Consider the following 13962-nt stretch of genomic DNA (forward strand, 5'->3'; position numbering starts at 1 on the left):
GGGATTACAGGCATGTGCCACCACACCAGGCTGAATCTGAATATTTTTATTTGCTCTGACTTTGATTTTATACCTGGAGGCTGGCCTGTACTTCCTACTGGAAGAAATGGGTGGGGTGTTGTTCTTCAGATGGTTGCCTTTCCTTGGTGCCTCTTGAAGACTTCTGGATTCATAAACCTTTTTCTGTGCATTTGAGCAGTGACATGTGAAAAACTGTAAAGCAGATGCTCGTAAGGGTATGAGAGGATAAATCTACAGATGTAGGAAGTCTTCATTAGCTGTTTTCCTGCCGTAGTGTCTGCCTGTGGTGACTCTGGTGACTCTGGGGTGTCTGTTAATGGTGTGCTAAATACCAAACGGACCATTGTGACATTTGTGTTTCATCTAGATCTTTCCTTTTTTTTTTTTTGGTACCAGGGATTGAACTCAGGACCTTATACTTGCAAAGCAGGTGTGGTGCCACTGAGCTAAATCCCCAGCCTGTCATCTAGATGTTAAAGTAGGATATTTATCAGAATACCTCAGTAGAGACTTTAAAAAACCTTGTATTACATTCAGGTGACAGACAATATCAGCCAGAACACTATCCTGGAGTATGTAATGATCAACAGCATATTTGAAGCAATTTTACAGGTGGGTTATGACTTCCTTGTTTTTTGAGTAGACTGTCTTTGTTTTTTTTTTTTTTTTTTTTGGTACCAGAGATCGAACTCGGGTCCTTGCGCTTGCGGAGCAGACAGCGGAACCACTGAGCTAAATCCCCGGCCAAGTAGACCGTCTTTTCATATCCCCTCCCTCCCTCCTCCCTATTTTCCTCTCTCCCTCCCTTCCTTCTTTCTTTCCTTTCTTCCTTCCTTTCTTTGCAGTACTGGTGAATTAAACCCAGGGTCTTTGGACTGAGCTACATCCCCAGTCCTTTTTATTTTGAGATAGCATCTCTCTAAGCTGGGCTCAAACTTTTGATCCTCCTGCCTTAGCCTTCTAGAGAGCTGGGATTACAGATATTCACTACCACGCCTGGCTCATCTCAGATTTTCTTGGACTGTTTTCTCAGGAACCAGAAGTTAGCCCTGGGGAGTTATGAATTTCTGGTTCTTGTTACAGATACTCTCCCACCCCCCAAGTCGTAGAGAGCATGGGTATGATGCTGTTGTCCTCTTGGCTTTGCTGGTAAACTACAGAAAATATGAGGTAAGTAGGCCCCTTAATGGACACTTGTTATGGTTCTATAATCCTCCTACATGTGGCCATTCCTGAAAGACCTTGCTTAACATTAGAAGACATTTTTTTTTTTTTTTGGTACTGGGGATTGAACTCGGGACCTTGCACTTGCACTGCAGGTGCTGGAACCACTGAGCTAAATCCCTGGCCCTAGAAGACATGTTCATGCCAAATAGCATAAAGATTAATTTTCTTTTAGACGGTCTCACTATGTAGTCCAGGCTGGCCTTGAAGTCACAGTGATCTTTCTGCCTCAGCCTCCGCCTCCTGAGTGCTGGGACTACAGGTGTATGCCAGCATGCCCAGCATAAAGATTAATTTTGATAAACTAATTTCTTCCCTGTGGTGCTGGGATGGAACCTAGGGCCTCTTTGGATGCTGCAAAAGCACTCAACCACTGAATTGTACCCCACTACTTTTATTGTTGTTGGGTTTTTTTTGGTACCGGGGATGGAACTCAGGTCCTTTGTTTTTTGTTTTAGTTTTTTAGAGTTGCATTAATTTCTGCTCTGATATTTATAATATCCTCCTTCATATGAGCTTTGGTCTCGACTTGCTTTTCTTGTTTTAGAAGCTTGAGGTTTAACATTAGGTTGTTTATTTGAACTCACTTTGTTTTTCTGAAATGGGAATTCACTGGTATAAATTTCTCTTTTGGGACTGCTTACATTATGTCCCATAAGTTCCAATATGTTGTATTGGTATTATTGTTTAATTGTATCTAATCTATCTAATTGTATTTTAACTATCTAATTTCTTCTTTAATTTCATCTGTGACCTATTAGTTATTCAGGAGGTTGTTATTTCCACGTGTTTATGAAATTTTGTTGTTTCTTTTGCCATTGATTTCAAATATTGCACAGTGATCTGATAATATGCAAGGGATAATTTCAATTCCTTTGCATTTAGATAAGCATGTTCTATGAGTTAGTATGGGATCTATTTTAGAAAATGTCCTGTGTGCAGCTGAGAGGAATGTGTATTTTGATGTAGGATGGAACATTGTAGATATCTAATAAGTCCATTTGTTGAAAAGTTTGGTTCAGTTCTGATATTTCTTTGTTGATTTTTCGTCTAGTTGATCTGTCTGTTTGTGACAGTGGGGTATTGAGATCATCCATTACAGTTGTATTAGTGGTTATGTGATTTTTCATGTCTGTTAGTATTTGTTTTATATAGTTAGGTGTCCTGGTATTTGGTGCATGTATATTTATGAGTGTTATCTCTTCTTCTTGGATTGTTCCCTTTACAGGAATGTAATTACCTTTTTCTTTTTTTGGTATCGGGGCTCAAACTCAGGATCTTGTGCTTGGGAGGGAGTCACAGTGCCACTGAGCTAAATCCCTGGCCCTGTAATTACCATCTTTGTCTGTCTTAGTTTTGTCTTGACATCTAACTTGTCTGCAAATAGAATAACTACCCCTTTTTTTTTCTAGGTTCCTGTTGCATGAAGTATTATTTTCCATCATTTGACTTTTAGTCTATGAATTTCTGTTTGAATTAAATGTGTTTCTTGTATGCAGCATGTTGTTGGATTTTGCTTCTTGATCCATTCTGCCAGTCTGTTTCTTTTGATTGATGAATTGAAACCATTTACATTGATGGTTACAACTGATATGTATTGACTTGTCCTTGTCATGTTATTATCCTGTTGTTGGTTTTCTTCTTTCCCCTCTCTGTTTAATTTCTTGCCTTGCCTGGTAAATTCATTCTGTTGGGGTTCATGGAGTTGTAGTCCTTGTTATTTCTTGCTAGAATATCCTTCAGAACATTCTGGAGTGCTGGTTTGGTGGTCATGAATTACTTCAGGTGTTCTGTGTCATAGAAATATCTTATTTCTGCATCAATTGTGAAAGACAGTATTGTGCGGTATGTCAATGTGGACTTGAGGTTGTTTTCTTTTAGGGCTTGAAATACTTCACTCCAAGCTCAGGACCTGAGGGTTTGTGTTGAGAAGTCTACTGTGATTCTGATGAGGTTTCCTTTATAGGTGATTTGTTTCTTTTCTCTAACAGCTTTTTTTTTTGGTACCAGGGATTGAACTCGGGTCCTTGTGCTTGCGCAGCAGGCAGTGAAACCACTGAGCTAAATCGCCGGCCCTGTAACAGCTTTTAATATTCTGTTTGGTTCTTTTTTCTTTTCTTTTGTACCAGGGATCAAACTCGGGACCTTGTGCTTGTGAGGCAAGAGGGAGAACCACTGAGCTAAATCTCTGGCCCTTTAATATTCTGTTCTTGTGTAAAATTTCTGAACTCTTGACTATTACATGCTGTGGATGTGAGTTTTTTGTGTTTTTTTTTTTTTTTGGTCATGGCTAATTGGAGTTCTGTATGTCTCTATGCCTCAGTTATATGTATGTCAAATTCTTTTCCCTACTTGAGAAGTTTTCTGCCATTACTTCTGTGAAAAGGTTTTTTTTTTCTTGGTCCCAGGGATTGAACTCAGGACCTTGCACTTGCAAGGCAGGTGGCAGCCCCACTGAGCTAAATCCCTGGTCCAAGAAATCTTTTCTCTTCATGATCACTAACCACATTCTTGTCATATATATATATATGATACTCTGTCCTTACAATAGCTCATTCTGCTGCATATACTTTCAATGGAATTTTTAATCTTCTGGATAACTGTTTGAACCTGTTTCATGGATTCCTTTTCTTTCCTATGTTGGGCATTCATGGTTTACATCATTTTCCTAAGCTACTCTATTTTTTATCTGTATCTGCTCTAGAGTCACTAACCGTGTCTTTCTTTTTTTTTTTTTGGTACCGGGGATCGAACTCGGGTCCTTGCGCTTACGCAGCAGGCGGTGAAACCACTGAGCTAAATCTCTGGTCCAACCACGTCTTTCATCACGGTCACCATCTCTGTGGTTGTCTGAGAAATTATTTCTGATTTAATTTTTTTTCTAGAGCCTGATTCATTGCTTTATTACTTCCACTGTTGTCACTTCAGAAAGTCCAGGTGGATGGCTTTTGAATTGTTCTATCTCATTGCCCTCTGGGTTTGGCTTTGGTGTGCTAGAAGTCTAGGGTTGAATCTTATTTAAGTGTCTTCTCATTTTAAAAATTTTTTTATTTTAGTTTAATTCCTGGATTGAAGCTTGTAAATTGATTATGACAGGTGGCTTTATTGCTAGTCTTTCGAATCCGAAGGAAGTGACTACCTCTCTGAGATGTCTTCTAGGTCTTAGTTGCTTTTGGGTTTAAAGTCTGTTGCAAGATCCTGCATCTTCAATTTATTGGGAATGTGAAATTGCTGTCTATTTGGCCTCACCCCTGATTCTTTAGCACTGGCCTATAGTATTGTTTATGACCCATAGGCAATCTCAATCTGGGCTTACCAGGAAGAACAACTGATTAGAACAATTATGTCACCTTGGCTAAATTGGTATAATCAGAAATAACAATAGCATCAAACACAGCCTAGAAAATGGCAAACCATAGTCACTATTTATTAGCCACCTTTAACCATATGAACTATTTTTGTGATTAACAAAATCTAAAACAAATCAGAAAATTTTGTGTGGTAAATATGCCCTCATTTTACCCTCAAGGGAGAAAATTTAAAAGGACTAAAGGGTAAAAATAGAGAAATAGAAGAAGAAGAAGAGATTAGAAGCAAGGCTGGAGGACAGTAGAAGATTATGTAAATTTTGGGAAACTGATGAAGAAGACAGGAGGGAAAGAAAGAAGAAAGAAATAAAAACTAGAACAGAACAAAACATCAACAAAAACTAGAAACAGTGTTCACACTTATAGAAAAACAAAGACAATGAAGAAAAAAATAAAACCCAAAACAAAAAATATAAAAGAAGATGAAAAAAAAAAGTCCAATTCAACGCATCTCTCTGCTATCATTGGTAGGCAAAGTGGGCTGACAGAATCCAGATCTGTGTTGATTAACCCCAGCAAACCAGCTGTAGCTTTTTTTTTTCGTGCTGAGAATCGAACTTGGGTCTTTGCGCTTGTGAGGCAGGCACCGGAACCGCTGAGCTAAATTCCCGGCCCAAACCAGCTTTAGCTTTAAGGCAGGGTAGTGGATAATCCCAGCAAGCCTGCACCTTTAATTGTAGAGCTCATGCTGGCTTCTGGCTGTGAGGCTGGAACACATTTTGTTCAGCCTGCAACAGTTCATGTGCTTCCTGCTGGCTTGATCTCAGCTTCCTGACCTCCTTGCTGAGTTGAACTCGGTTCTGCCTCATCCTGATGGAGTCTGCCTGAAACTGATCTGAGTTCTGAGCTCAGTTGGGTGCTCTGCAAGATGGCCAGTCGCCCTCTCCCGGGTGACATCTGAACCTGAATACGTCACCAGCCACTGCAATGGACTGTGCACCGCTCCATCCCACTGGTGTGTTTCTCCGTGGAGGCCTCTGGGGTCCCCAGTAGTCACCCTGTGTCTGGAGGTCCCAGCTACTGTTCTTACACAGTGAATTAGGACTCAGGGAGAGAGCTCTGCTTGCCACTTCCTTCTTCTTTGTTGAAGTCTCTCTCACTCTCCCCGTGGGTTTCACTTCTCACTTCAGTTCCTTGCTGGGTCCTGGGGACCCACTCCTTTCCTTGTTGTCTTCCTCACATTGGTATATTCCACCATCTGGACATCAAATCTCGAAGAGGCTGTTTTCTCTGCTGTTTACCACTCTGCTGTCTTCCTAATGTAGTGTTTATGGGAAGTTCTTTAGTTCTTTTTTTTTTTTTGGTACCGGGGATTGAACTCAAGACCTTCTGCTTGCAAGGCAGGCAGCGGAACCACTGAACTAAATCCTGGGCCCTGCTTCTGTTTTTTTGAGACAGAGTTATTCTATGATCCAGGTTGGACTTAAAATCATGTTCCTAGCTCAGCCTCCCAGAGTGCTGGGATTACAGGTGTGTATTACCATGACTAGCAGATTATAGGGTTTTTTTTTCCCTCAGGAGAAACATCTTTTTTTTTGGTATTGGGGATCGAACTCTGGTCCTTGTGCTTGCGCAGCAGGCGGCGAAACCACTGAGCTAAATCCCCGGCCCTAGATTATACATTTTGATATGCAGAACAGATTTGCACATAGGTTGATGTGTGCCTGATTCCTCTCAAAAGGCAGAGTACCAGGACAGGATGCACTCAGGAAAGACCAGGGACCTCACTTTGGTCTGGTTTAAGGAGTAGGAAGCATTTGACAGAGTCCTAGACACTAGGAGTACTTTAAAAGCCAGCCTTATATTGAGGCACCCTGACTTTCTTCACTTCGAAAGTAGCAGTGCTGTGAGAGTTGGAGAAGTAATTTTCTTTTCTGACCTTCTTGCTCTTACTTAGTGGGTTTTTTTTTTTTTGACTGTAATGGGGATTGACCCCAAGGGTGCTCAACCACTAAACTAGCTCCAGCCCTTTTTAACTTTTATTTTGAGACAAAGTCTCTCTTTAATGTCCCAAACTTGAAATTTTCCTGCCTTAGCCTTCTGAATAGCTGTGGTTACATGCATGGGCTACCTTCCTGGCACATAGTGATTTTTTTTTCCTGTACCAGGGATCAAACTCAAGACCTTGTGCTTTCTTTTTTTTTTTTGTACCAGGGATCGAACTGGGGACCTTGCTCTTGTGAGGCAGGCGCTGGAACCAGTGAGCTAAATCCCCAGCCCCATAGTGATTTTTGATGTGATTCATAGATTGTTTGGACAGGTTGAAAGTGATGGGAAGGGCTGGGAATGTACCTCAGCGTTGCAGTGTCTGCCTAGGATGTGGGAGTCCCTGAATTTGATTTCCGGTACAAAAAAAAAAAGTGATGGGTAACATAAAATCTGAATTAATTGATTTCTTTCTCTCTTTCTTTCTTTCTTTTCTTTTCTTTTCTTTTTCTTTTGTTTTGTAGTTCAGGCTTATCTGGAACTCACTGTGTAGCCCAGGCTGGCCTTGAACTTGTGACTATCCTCCTGCCTCAGCCTCCTGAGTGCTAGGATTACAGGTGTGACCCACCATGCTCAGCTGGAGTGTATTCTTATAAGGAGAAATATGGAAGAAGGAAAGGAGAGGCTGTGAGAAAGAAAACATATGGATTGGAATATGTGGAGCTGTGTTATAAATTCCAGGGACTGATTGATGATCACTTTCATTTTCTTGGAGGAACAGATGAATGGGACATAGAGCTACTAATAAATATGTAATTTATCACCAATCCCTGTGATCTGGAGGGGCTAGCATGGTAGGCATTATGATCTCTGTCATGTGTAAAAAACCTGTGGACCTTATTCCAACAGTAAGAAAAATAGCTGAGGGAAAATCCTGAGCATAGTTAAATAGAGTTGAGTTGTATGTGACAGGAATGTGCATCGTCAGTGATGAGTGTTTTCAGAACAGTTTGGTGGATGGAGGCTATTCCAAGGCACTGGTTGGAGTCTCTAAATGTAAACTGAGCCCCAGAACAGCCCAGTAGGGCTCTCTGAAATGTCAGCCTGAAAAATTGGACATGGCCAAGAAGCTAGAGTGAGGTATGCATTTATGGTCTGTCAGAAGCTCCCAGAAGAATTAATATATTGGGCAAGGGTGAGCTACTGGGCAGCTTTTGATATAAGTCACTCACCAGAAACCATCAAGAAAGCCTGGTGACCATGGAGCAGGAAATCTTTTGACAAGAACATGAAGAATTCCATGAACATAGTAAAACCAAAAGCTGGTGGAATTTTATGTAAACTGGTAGCAGAGGTTGTGCTGGGGAGAATAGTGTTCTAGCCACCAACACCATGACCTGCAGGATAAGTGTGACCTTTCTGTAACGGTGTGGAGTATCAGATAGGTGAGGTACCTGGATAGACATAGAAGCATTGGGCATAAGGAATAGAAGTGATGGAAAAGACGTCATACAATACATGTATAGTTCTTCCACTTCAAATAATGCATTTTGTTTTGATCATTTTGTCTAAAGAGATAGGGCAAAAAAATAGTCTAGAGAAGAACAATGAAAATGGTAGGCGAAACTTAGATGAATCAAGGCAAGAGGTCTTGAACGAGATCGGGCACGTCAGGATGGTTAGGGTATAGACAAAGAGGACAATATTAGAATGATCCTGCAAAGGGTCACTGAGTTTGTAATTCTGTCTTGTGTGTGAAAAGTAATTTTAAAAAGTGACTGGCTAGTAGGTGTGTATGTGTGAGTTAAGGGTAACCAGGATCAGAGGATAGAAAGCTTTACAGCATTAAAATCATGACCTTTTAGGGTGCCTCACTATCCTGGGAGGAAGTTTCTTGAAGTGACTCAGACCCAACTCCTGCCCTTAGCATGATGTTTCCCAGAAATTATAAAATCCTCTCCTCTCCTCTCCTGCCTTCTCCTTTTCTCTCCTTCTGTGTTTGTCTCTGTCTCTCTCTGTCTCTGTCTCTTTCTTACCAGTATAGAGGATTGAACTGAGGACCTTTGCATTGAGTTACATTCCAAGCCCTTTTAATTTTCATATTGAGACAGGGTCTTTTTCAGTCAATAAATTGCCCAGGCTGAGCTTGAATTTGTAATTCTCCTGCTTCAGGCTCCCAGAGTGTCAGGACTGCAGGTGTGTTCCACTGTGTTGGGAACAAAATTGTTACTTATGCCTGCTTGCAAATTGTTCCTTTTCTTTCTTCCTTTTCTCTATTTATCCTAAAGGACTTTCCTTTCAATGTAGAAATAATGTCAAAGAGGAAAAAAAATATAGCCACTCAGTATTAACCTCTAACCATATACCAGATACTATGCTAAGGATTTTACATATCTTTCTGGGCATGTTGGCACACACCTGCAGTTTCAGCTACTTGGGAGGCTGAGGCAGGATGATACAAGTGAGACCAGTCTGGACAACTTTATGAAATGCTGTCTCAAAAAAAGAGAGTATTTTATGTCTTAATTTAAGTCTTACAGCAACCCAAGATAGAAAATACCCCATGTTACAGATGAAGAAATTGAAGTTTAGGTTAATTAATATATCTAACTTGTTATAATTAACAAGTAAGGGAACTAGAACTCAGATCTTTGCTTCTAGCCACCTTCCATTCCTTAACTGCTGCTAAAGCACATGCTGGTCTTGATAATCAAACGATCCATATTATTACCTAATGCAGTCCACTTTTGGGAAGGTAAGTGACTAGGACTTGGAAAAATTCTGCCAAGAAAACAGTGATCTGCTCTTTCTAACATTGCTGTCCTTGCAGCAGCACCTGATGGGCAGACAGCTGATGGTTTTTTTTCCCAAGGATCCACTTGGATGGGTTTGTGCCTGAAGTCTGTGGCACCAGCAGGAGTTGACTGTTGGCTATAGAGAGATATGTAGAGAGCCTTCCCTCTGTCAGTGCATTCTACGTCCTTGATTTGTGTTATGTAAAACCTCACATTTTGGCTGTTAAGAAAGCAGAGCTTGCTCTCTTGGTATTCCCAGCTGACATGTGAAAGATATCTTCTGATTAAATGAAGTCTATGTGGGGGGTTAGCCTTTCAGTTGGGTTTTCAAGTTTCTTAGTAATGAGTTTTCTTGGTAGCTGTAAAAACTGCCAGCTGAGAACTATTGTTCCTTATTTCCCATGGGTTGGAATTGGTGCCTGAGGTGTGAGGTCTGTCTCATATACTGTGGGTGGGTCGTGTTCAGGTGAGTGGGTCTTTGGTTCCTGTCCCACTGTAGGAGATGGTCCAGTTGTTTAATGAGTTTAAATATATGTCCATTTCCACATGCTGCCCAGCTGAGATTGGGTCTAGAAAACTAAAGAAATCTTCCGGTGCTAAAAGTGATAGAACAACTATTAAATCCCAGTGTCCTGACCAGATTGTTGCTTGGGTAATTATAACCTTTTTTCAGCTCCCCCTGCAGTGTTATTTGGATATCAGATCTCCATAAATGGGCTCTCTGGCTGTTAAACAGCTGCCACTTCCCACCCCCAAGGTGGCTTTGTTTTACGGGTGGGTGAGCCAGTCTTTGCATACAGTTTGTGAAATGGTAAGGGAGCCTTTTGGATGAGAATGTAAGTTAGCAACTCATAAATATGCACCTTATGGCAAAGAAGCTTTTATATCCCCCCAAAGACAGCTATCCTTGTAGATTCAGTGGGCTAGGACAAAGTGAGTTTTGTGGTGTGTTCACTCACTTCTTAGAAAAAAGTAAGATGGAAAGATGGGAGAAGTAGTGAACATATGCCTGAGCTAATTCAGCCTAGAGGAAAATGCAGGTAGACGAGAACTGGGGTGTGTGTGCGTGTGCATGTGCAAAGCATGCACATTGGTGTACTTGACAAATTTTCATACATGCGGAGAGATTTACTGGAAATGGGAGGAGTCAGCAGGCAAGGTGAATGGGCTGGGTATTGGGAATGTCCTGGTAGAAAGGCCTTACACAGCCAGGTGTGGTGGTGCATACCTGTGATCCCAACACTTGGGAATCTGAGGCAGGAGGATCGCCAGCAGTTCGAGGCCAGCCTGAACTACATAATAAGACCTCTACATATGAGACATAGTGAGGCCTTATAGAAGCTTTTTTGTGAACACTTTCTGAAATAGCTAATAGAGTTTCCTAAAGAGGTCACACTCACCTTGACTCTCTTATCTTGTTTAACAGTCTGTGAACCCTTATATTGTGAAGCTGTCCATCGTGGACGATGAGGCCACTCTCAATGTGAGTATCTGGATCCTGTGTTGTCTTGCTTGAATTCAGTGGCCTTACTTTCAGGGGACATTTAGAGCAGAGAGCTACTGTGCTGAATCATCTGCCTATAAAGAGTGAATGGGGGGCCGGGGATTTAGCTCAGTGGTTCTGCCACCTGCCTCGCAAGCACAAGCTCCTGAGTTCAATTCCCGGTGCCAAAAAAAAATAAAGAGTGAATTGGGGGCCAGGGATGTAGCTCAGTGGCACTGAACCTGCCTGGCAAGCACAAAGTCCTGAGTTTGATTCCCAGTACTGGGGGAAAAAAAAGTGAATTGGATAGAGCATCAGTGCTGTCGTCTCAGTGTTAAGGAGGGAAGGTTTGAGGTGACATTAGCTTGCTGATCATGATGAAGTGGTCGGTGTGCCAAGGCTAGCTGCTCTGCAGAGTTGGTTAAGTTACATACCCAAGAGGAAGAAAGCACAGGTGACTTTAATTTTTGGGAGGTTCCTTCTTGTAGAACCAGCTATATGGCATCTACAGCCTGCCTTGTTGAAGCTGAAACATGAATGATCATATGTATCTGCTGTATATAGCCTTAAAAGTCTGGAGAATAACATTTAATCTTTTATTTTTCCTTTTCTTTTTTGGTTTTTTGAGGCAAGGTCTCTCTATGTAGTTCAGGCTGGCCTTGAACTTGTGGCAATCCTTCTGCCTCAGCCTCCCCACTGCTGGGTTTACAGGCATGTGCCACTGTTCCCACCTCTGATCTTGAATATAAGAAGAAAGATGACCAGGGTCTGGCGATTTAGCTCAGTGGTTTCGCCACCTGCCTCGCAACTACAATGTCCTGAGTTCGATCCCCGGTACCAAAAAACAAAAAAGAAGAAGAAAGATGACCAGATGTCTCGCTTTATTTGTTTTCCTCTTTTTAAAAAAATGCACATGTTTCACCTTATGGCCTTACTTGAATTTTGTGTCATGCCTCACAGGTTCTGAGGGCATGTTGATAGGTCATGTTAGCATTTATTGGAGGTTTCTTTCTTTTTTTTTTTTTCCTCCTTTTGTTTTTTGAAACAGAGTCTTGCTATGTAGCCCAGGCTGGCCTGGAACTCACAGCAGTCCTCCTGTCTCAGCCTCCTGAGTGCTGGGATCATAGGTGTGCACCACCCTGCCTGGCTGCTTCTTCTCTTTCAATTCTTGTTTTCTTGCGGCCTAAGGGAGTGACTTGTTTAGCATGCGACTCAGACTCATCATCAATTTTACTGTGGCTGTTTCTGAGATATTTGGGGGCTTGTTGCTTGAATATTCTACCTTAATCTTTTCTTTAGAAGTAAAAACAATCCTAGTGAAACTGTCAGTAATCTCTGCTGGTTTTTTTTTTACCTTGTTACTCATTTTTAAATTCCATCTGTGAATCAGGGCCAGGGACTTAGCTCAGTGGTTTCGCCACCTGTTGCGCGAGCACAAGGGCCCGAGTTCAATCCCCGGTACCAAAAAAAAAAAAATTCCATCTGGGAATCTTAAGGAAGATAATTAGATAAGAAAAATCTTTCCAAAGAAATTTTTTTTGCTTTGACAGTGCCTCTTAGAATTTCTGTCCTTAGGATTAACTTTCTGGGGCCTGGACGGTGGCTCTAGCTTCCCCCTGGCTGAGTCAGCATCACTAGTAGTCCCGAGGGTCGCACACTTATTTGTTTGCTGTTTTTGCTCTTCTAGGGAATGGGGCTCGTGATTGCTCAGGCTTTATCTGAATACAACAGGTAAGCCCCGCTTTTTCATTTGAATTGGTTCAGTGGGTAACAGACTTGTTAGAGTTGCTGGGTAGAATCCTCTGACCCATCCTGGGCATGATCAGAGGTGTAGCTGCATGCAGATGTATTTGCAGTAGCTCAGCTGATGGCATTAGCAGGGGTTGTTTTTAACAACGGGGAAAAGTAGCCACCAGTTTAGTATGCATGTACAGTCTAAGGTATTGGGTACATTTTTTGCAGACTTTGGTATTTATTGCAAAGGATTTTAACTATATTTCTAGCTACAAGCAGGCTTTTTCTGTTTAGCCCAATTACATTTCATATGTAAAAAAAAGCTCATGAAGCACGAATTTTTTGGTACTTGCTCTCTCTTTTTTTTTATTTATTTGAGACAGGGTCTCACTATGTAGTTCAGGCTGGCCTTGAACTCACTATGTACCCCAAGCTCCTATCAGTGGTGAACAGAATGACAACTGCTGGGTCATCAGCTCCCCTTTCACGTGGCCAGTCCATCCATGGCATGGTACCATGGCAAAGAGGTACAGGAAGGTCCCTTCACTGTTTAAAACTGAACTTTCTTACTTAGGAATCTGGACAAACAAGTCCCTACTCTTAGACTCCCTGCCTAGCCACTTCACTCTAATAAAAATGACCAGAGGTAGAGCTGACCAATATTATTATTTTTCAGTTTCCTGAGAGCTGAAAACAGTACTATTCTTTCCAAAAGTTGTAATGCCTCTTCTGTTCTCCATGGCCAACTAGTAAATAACTTGGAGAAGACAATGAAAGTGAACTCATTCCTATTTCAAAGTACAAAGCTAGACCTTCAGGTATTTATAGATCTGGCATCAGTCTTGTCCTCGGTTCCCCTCCTTACGTCTTGGATTGCTACTCCACACACACACACCGCTCCCATGTACACTCTAAGCCAAGGCTCATCCAGGACCTCTCCTTTCCATACTTCAAACACCAGTAAACTAGACGCATAAGCACTTCTATACAAGAATCAAAATACCTATCTAAGATAGAAATAGCTTAAAGTAAGAGAAACAAGATATTAGCAATAAATATGTAAAAACAAAAAAGTATTATCCAAACATGAAAAGGATTGATACAAATCTGAAAGGACTCTGTCCAGTTTTAGTCAAATAAGTGGCAAAGAGGTAAAAACAAGTATACCTAGGAAAAGCTCAAACAGTAAAGCACTTGAGAAAATGCTAGTAATTAAGGAAATATAATCAAATTATCAGTTAGCAAAAATAAATACATTAGAAAACTCAGTATAGGATATATCACAGCTATAGTCACTCCACCAATGGGACTATTATTTCATGAAAACAACTAAAAATAAATAATGTTATTAATGCAAAGATAAAGTTGTACTATGTATAATAAATTAAAAATTTAAAACAGTCAACATATG

At 41.1% G+C, this 13962-nt stretch overlaps 1 protein-coding gene across 10 annotated transcripts in view; it reads left to right on the plus strand.

The window, feature by feature from the left end:
• The window catches only part of Armh3 (armadillo like helical domain containing 3), a 183381-nt gene that overhangs the window by 19611 nt on the left and 149808 nt on the right, over positions 1-13962 (plus strand). For all 10 annotated transcript variants that reach the window (XR_015440664.1, XR_015440662.1, XR_015440663.1 and 7 more), the window contains 4 exons: positions 559-633; positions 1105-1191; positions 10761-10817; positions 12505-12548. Coding sequence is in view for 5 of the 10 variants with exons in the window: in XM_087185784.1 (XP_087041910.1) it covers positions 559-633; positions 1105-1191; positions 10761-10817; positions 12505-12548 (263 nt within the window). In the remaining 5 variants the exon portion in view is untranslated. The remainder of the gene's footprint in view (positions 1-558; positions 634-1104; positions 1192-10760; positions 10818-12504; positions 12549-13962) is intronic.

The sequence above is a fragment of the Heterocephalus glaber genome, unplaced genomic scaffold, assembly GCF_053883595.1.
Source record: "Heterocephalus glaber isolate CG9 unplaced genomic scaffold, H.glaber_assembly_v1.0 deba00001498, whole genome shotgun sequence".
Classification (NCBI taxonomy): Eukaryota; Metazoa; Chordata; class Mammalia; order Rodentia; family Bathyergidae; genus Heterocephalus; species Heterocephalus glaber.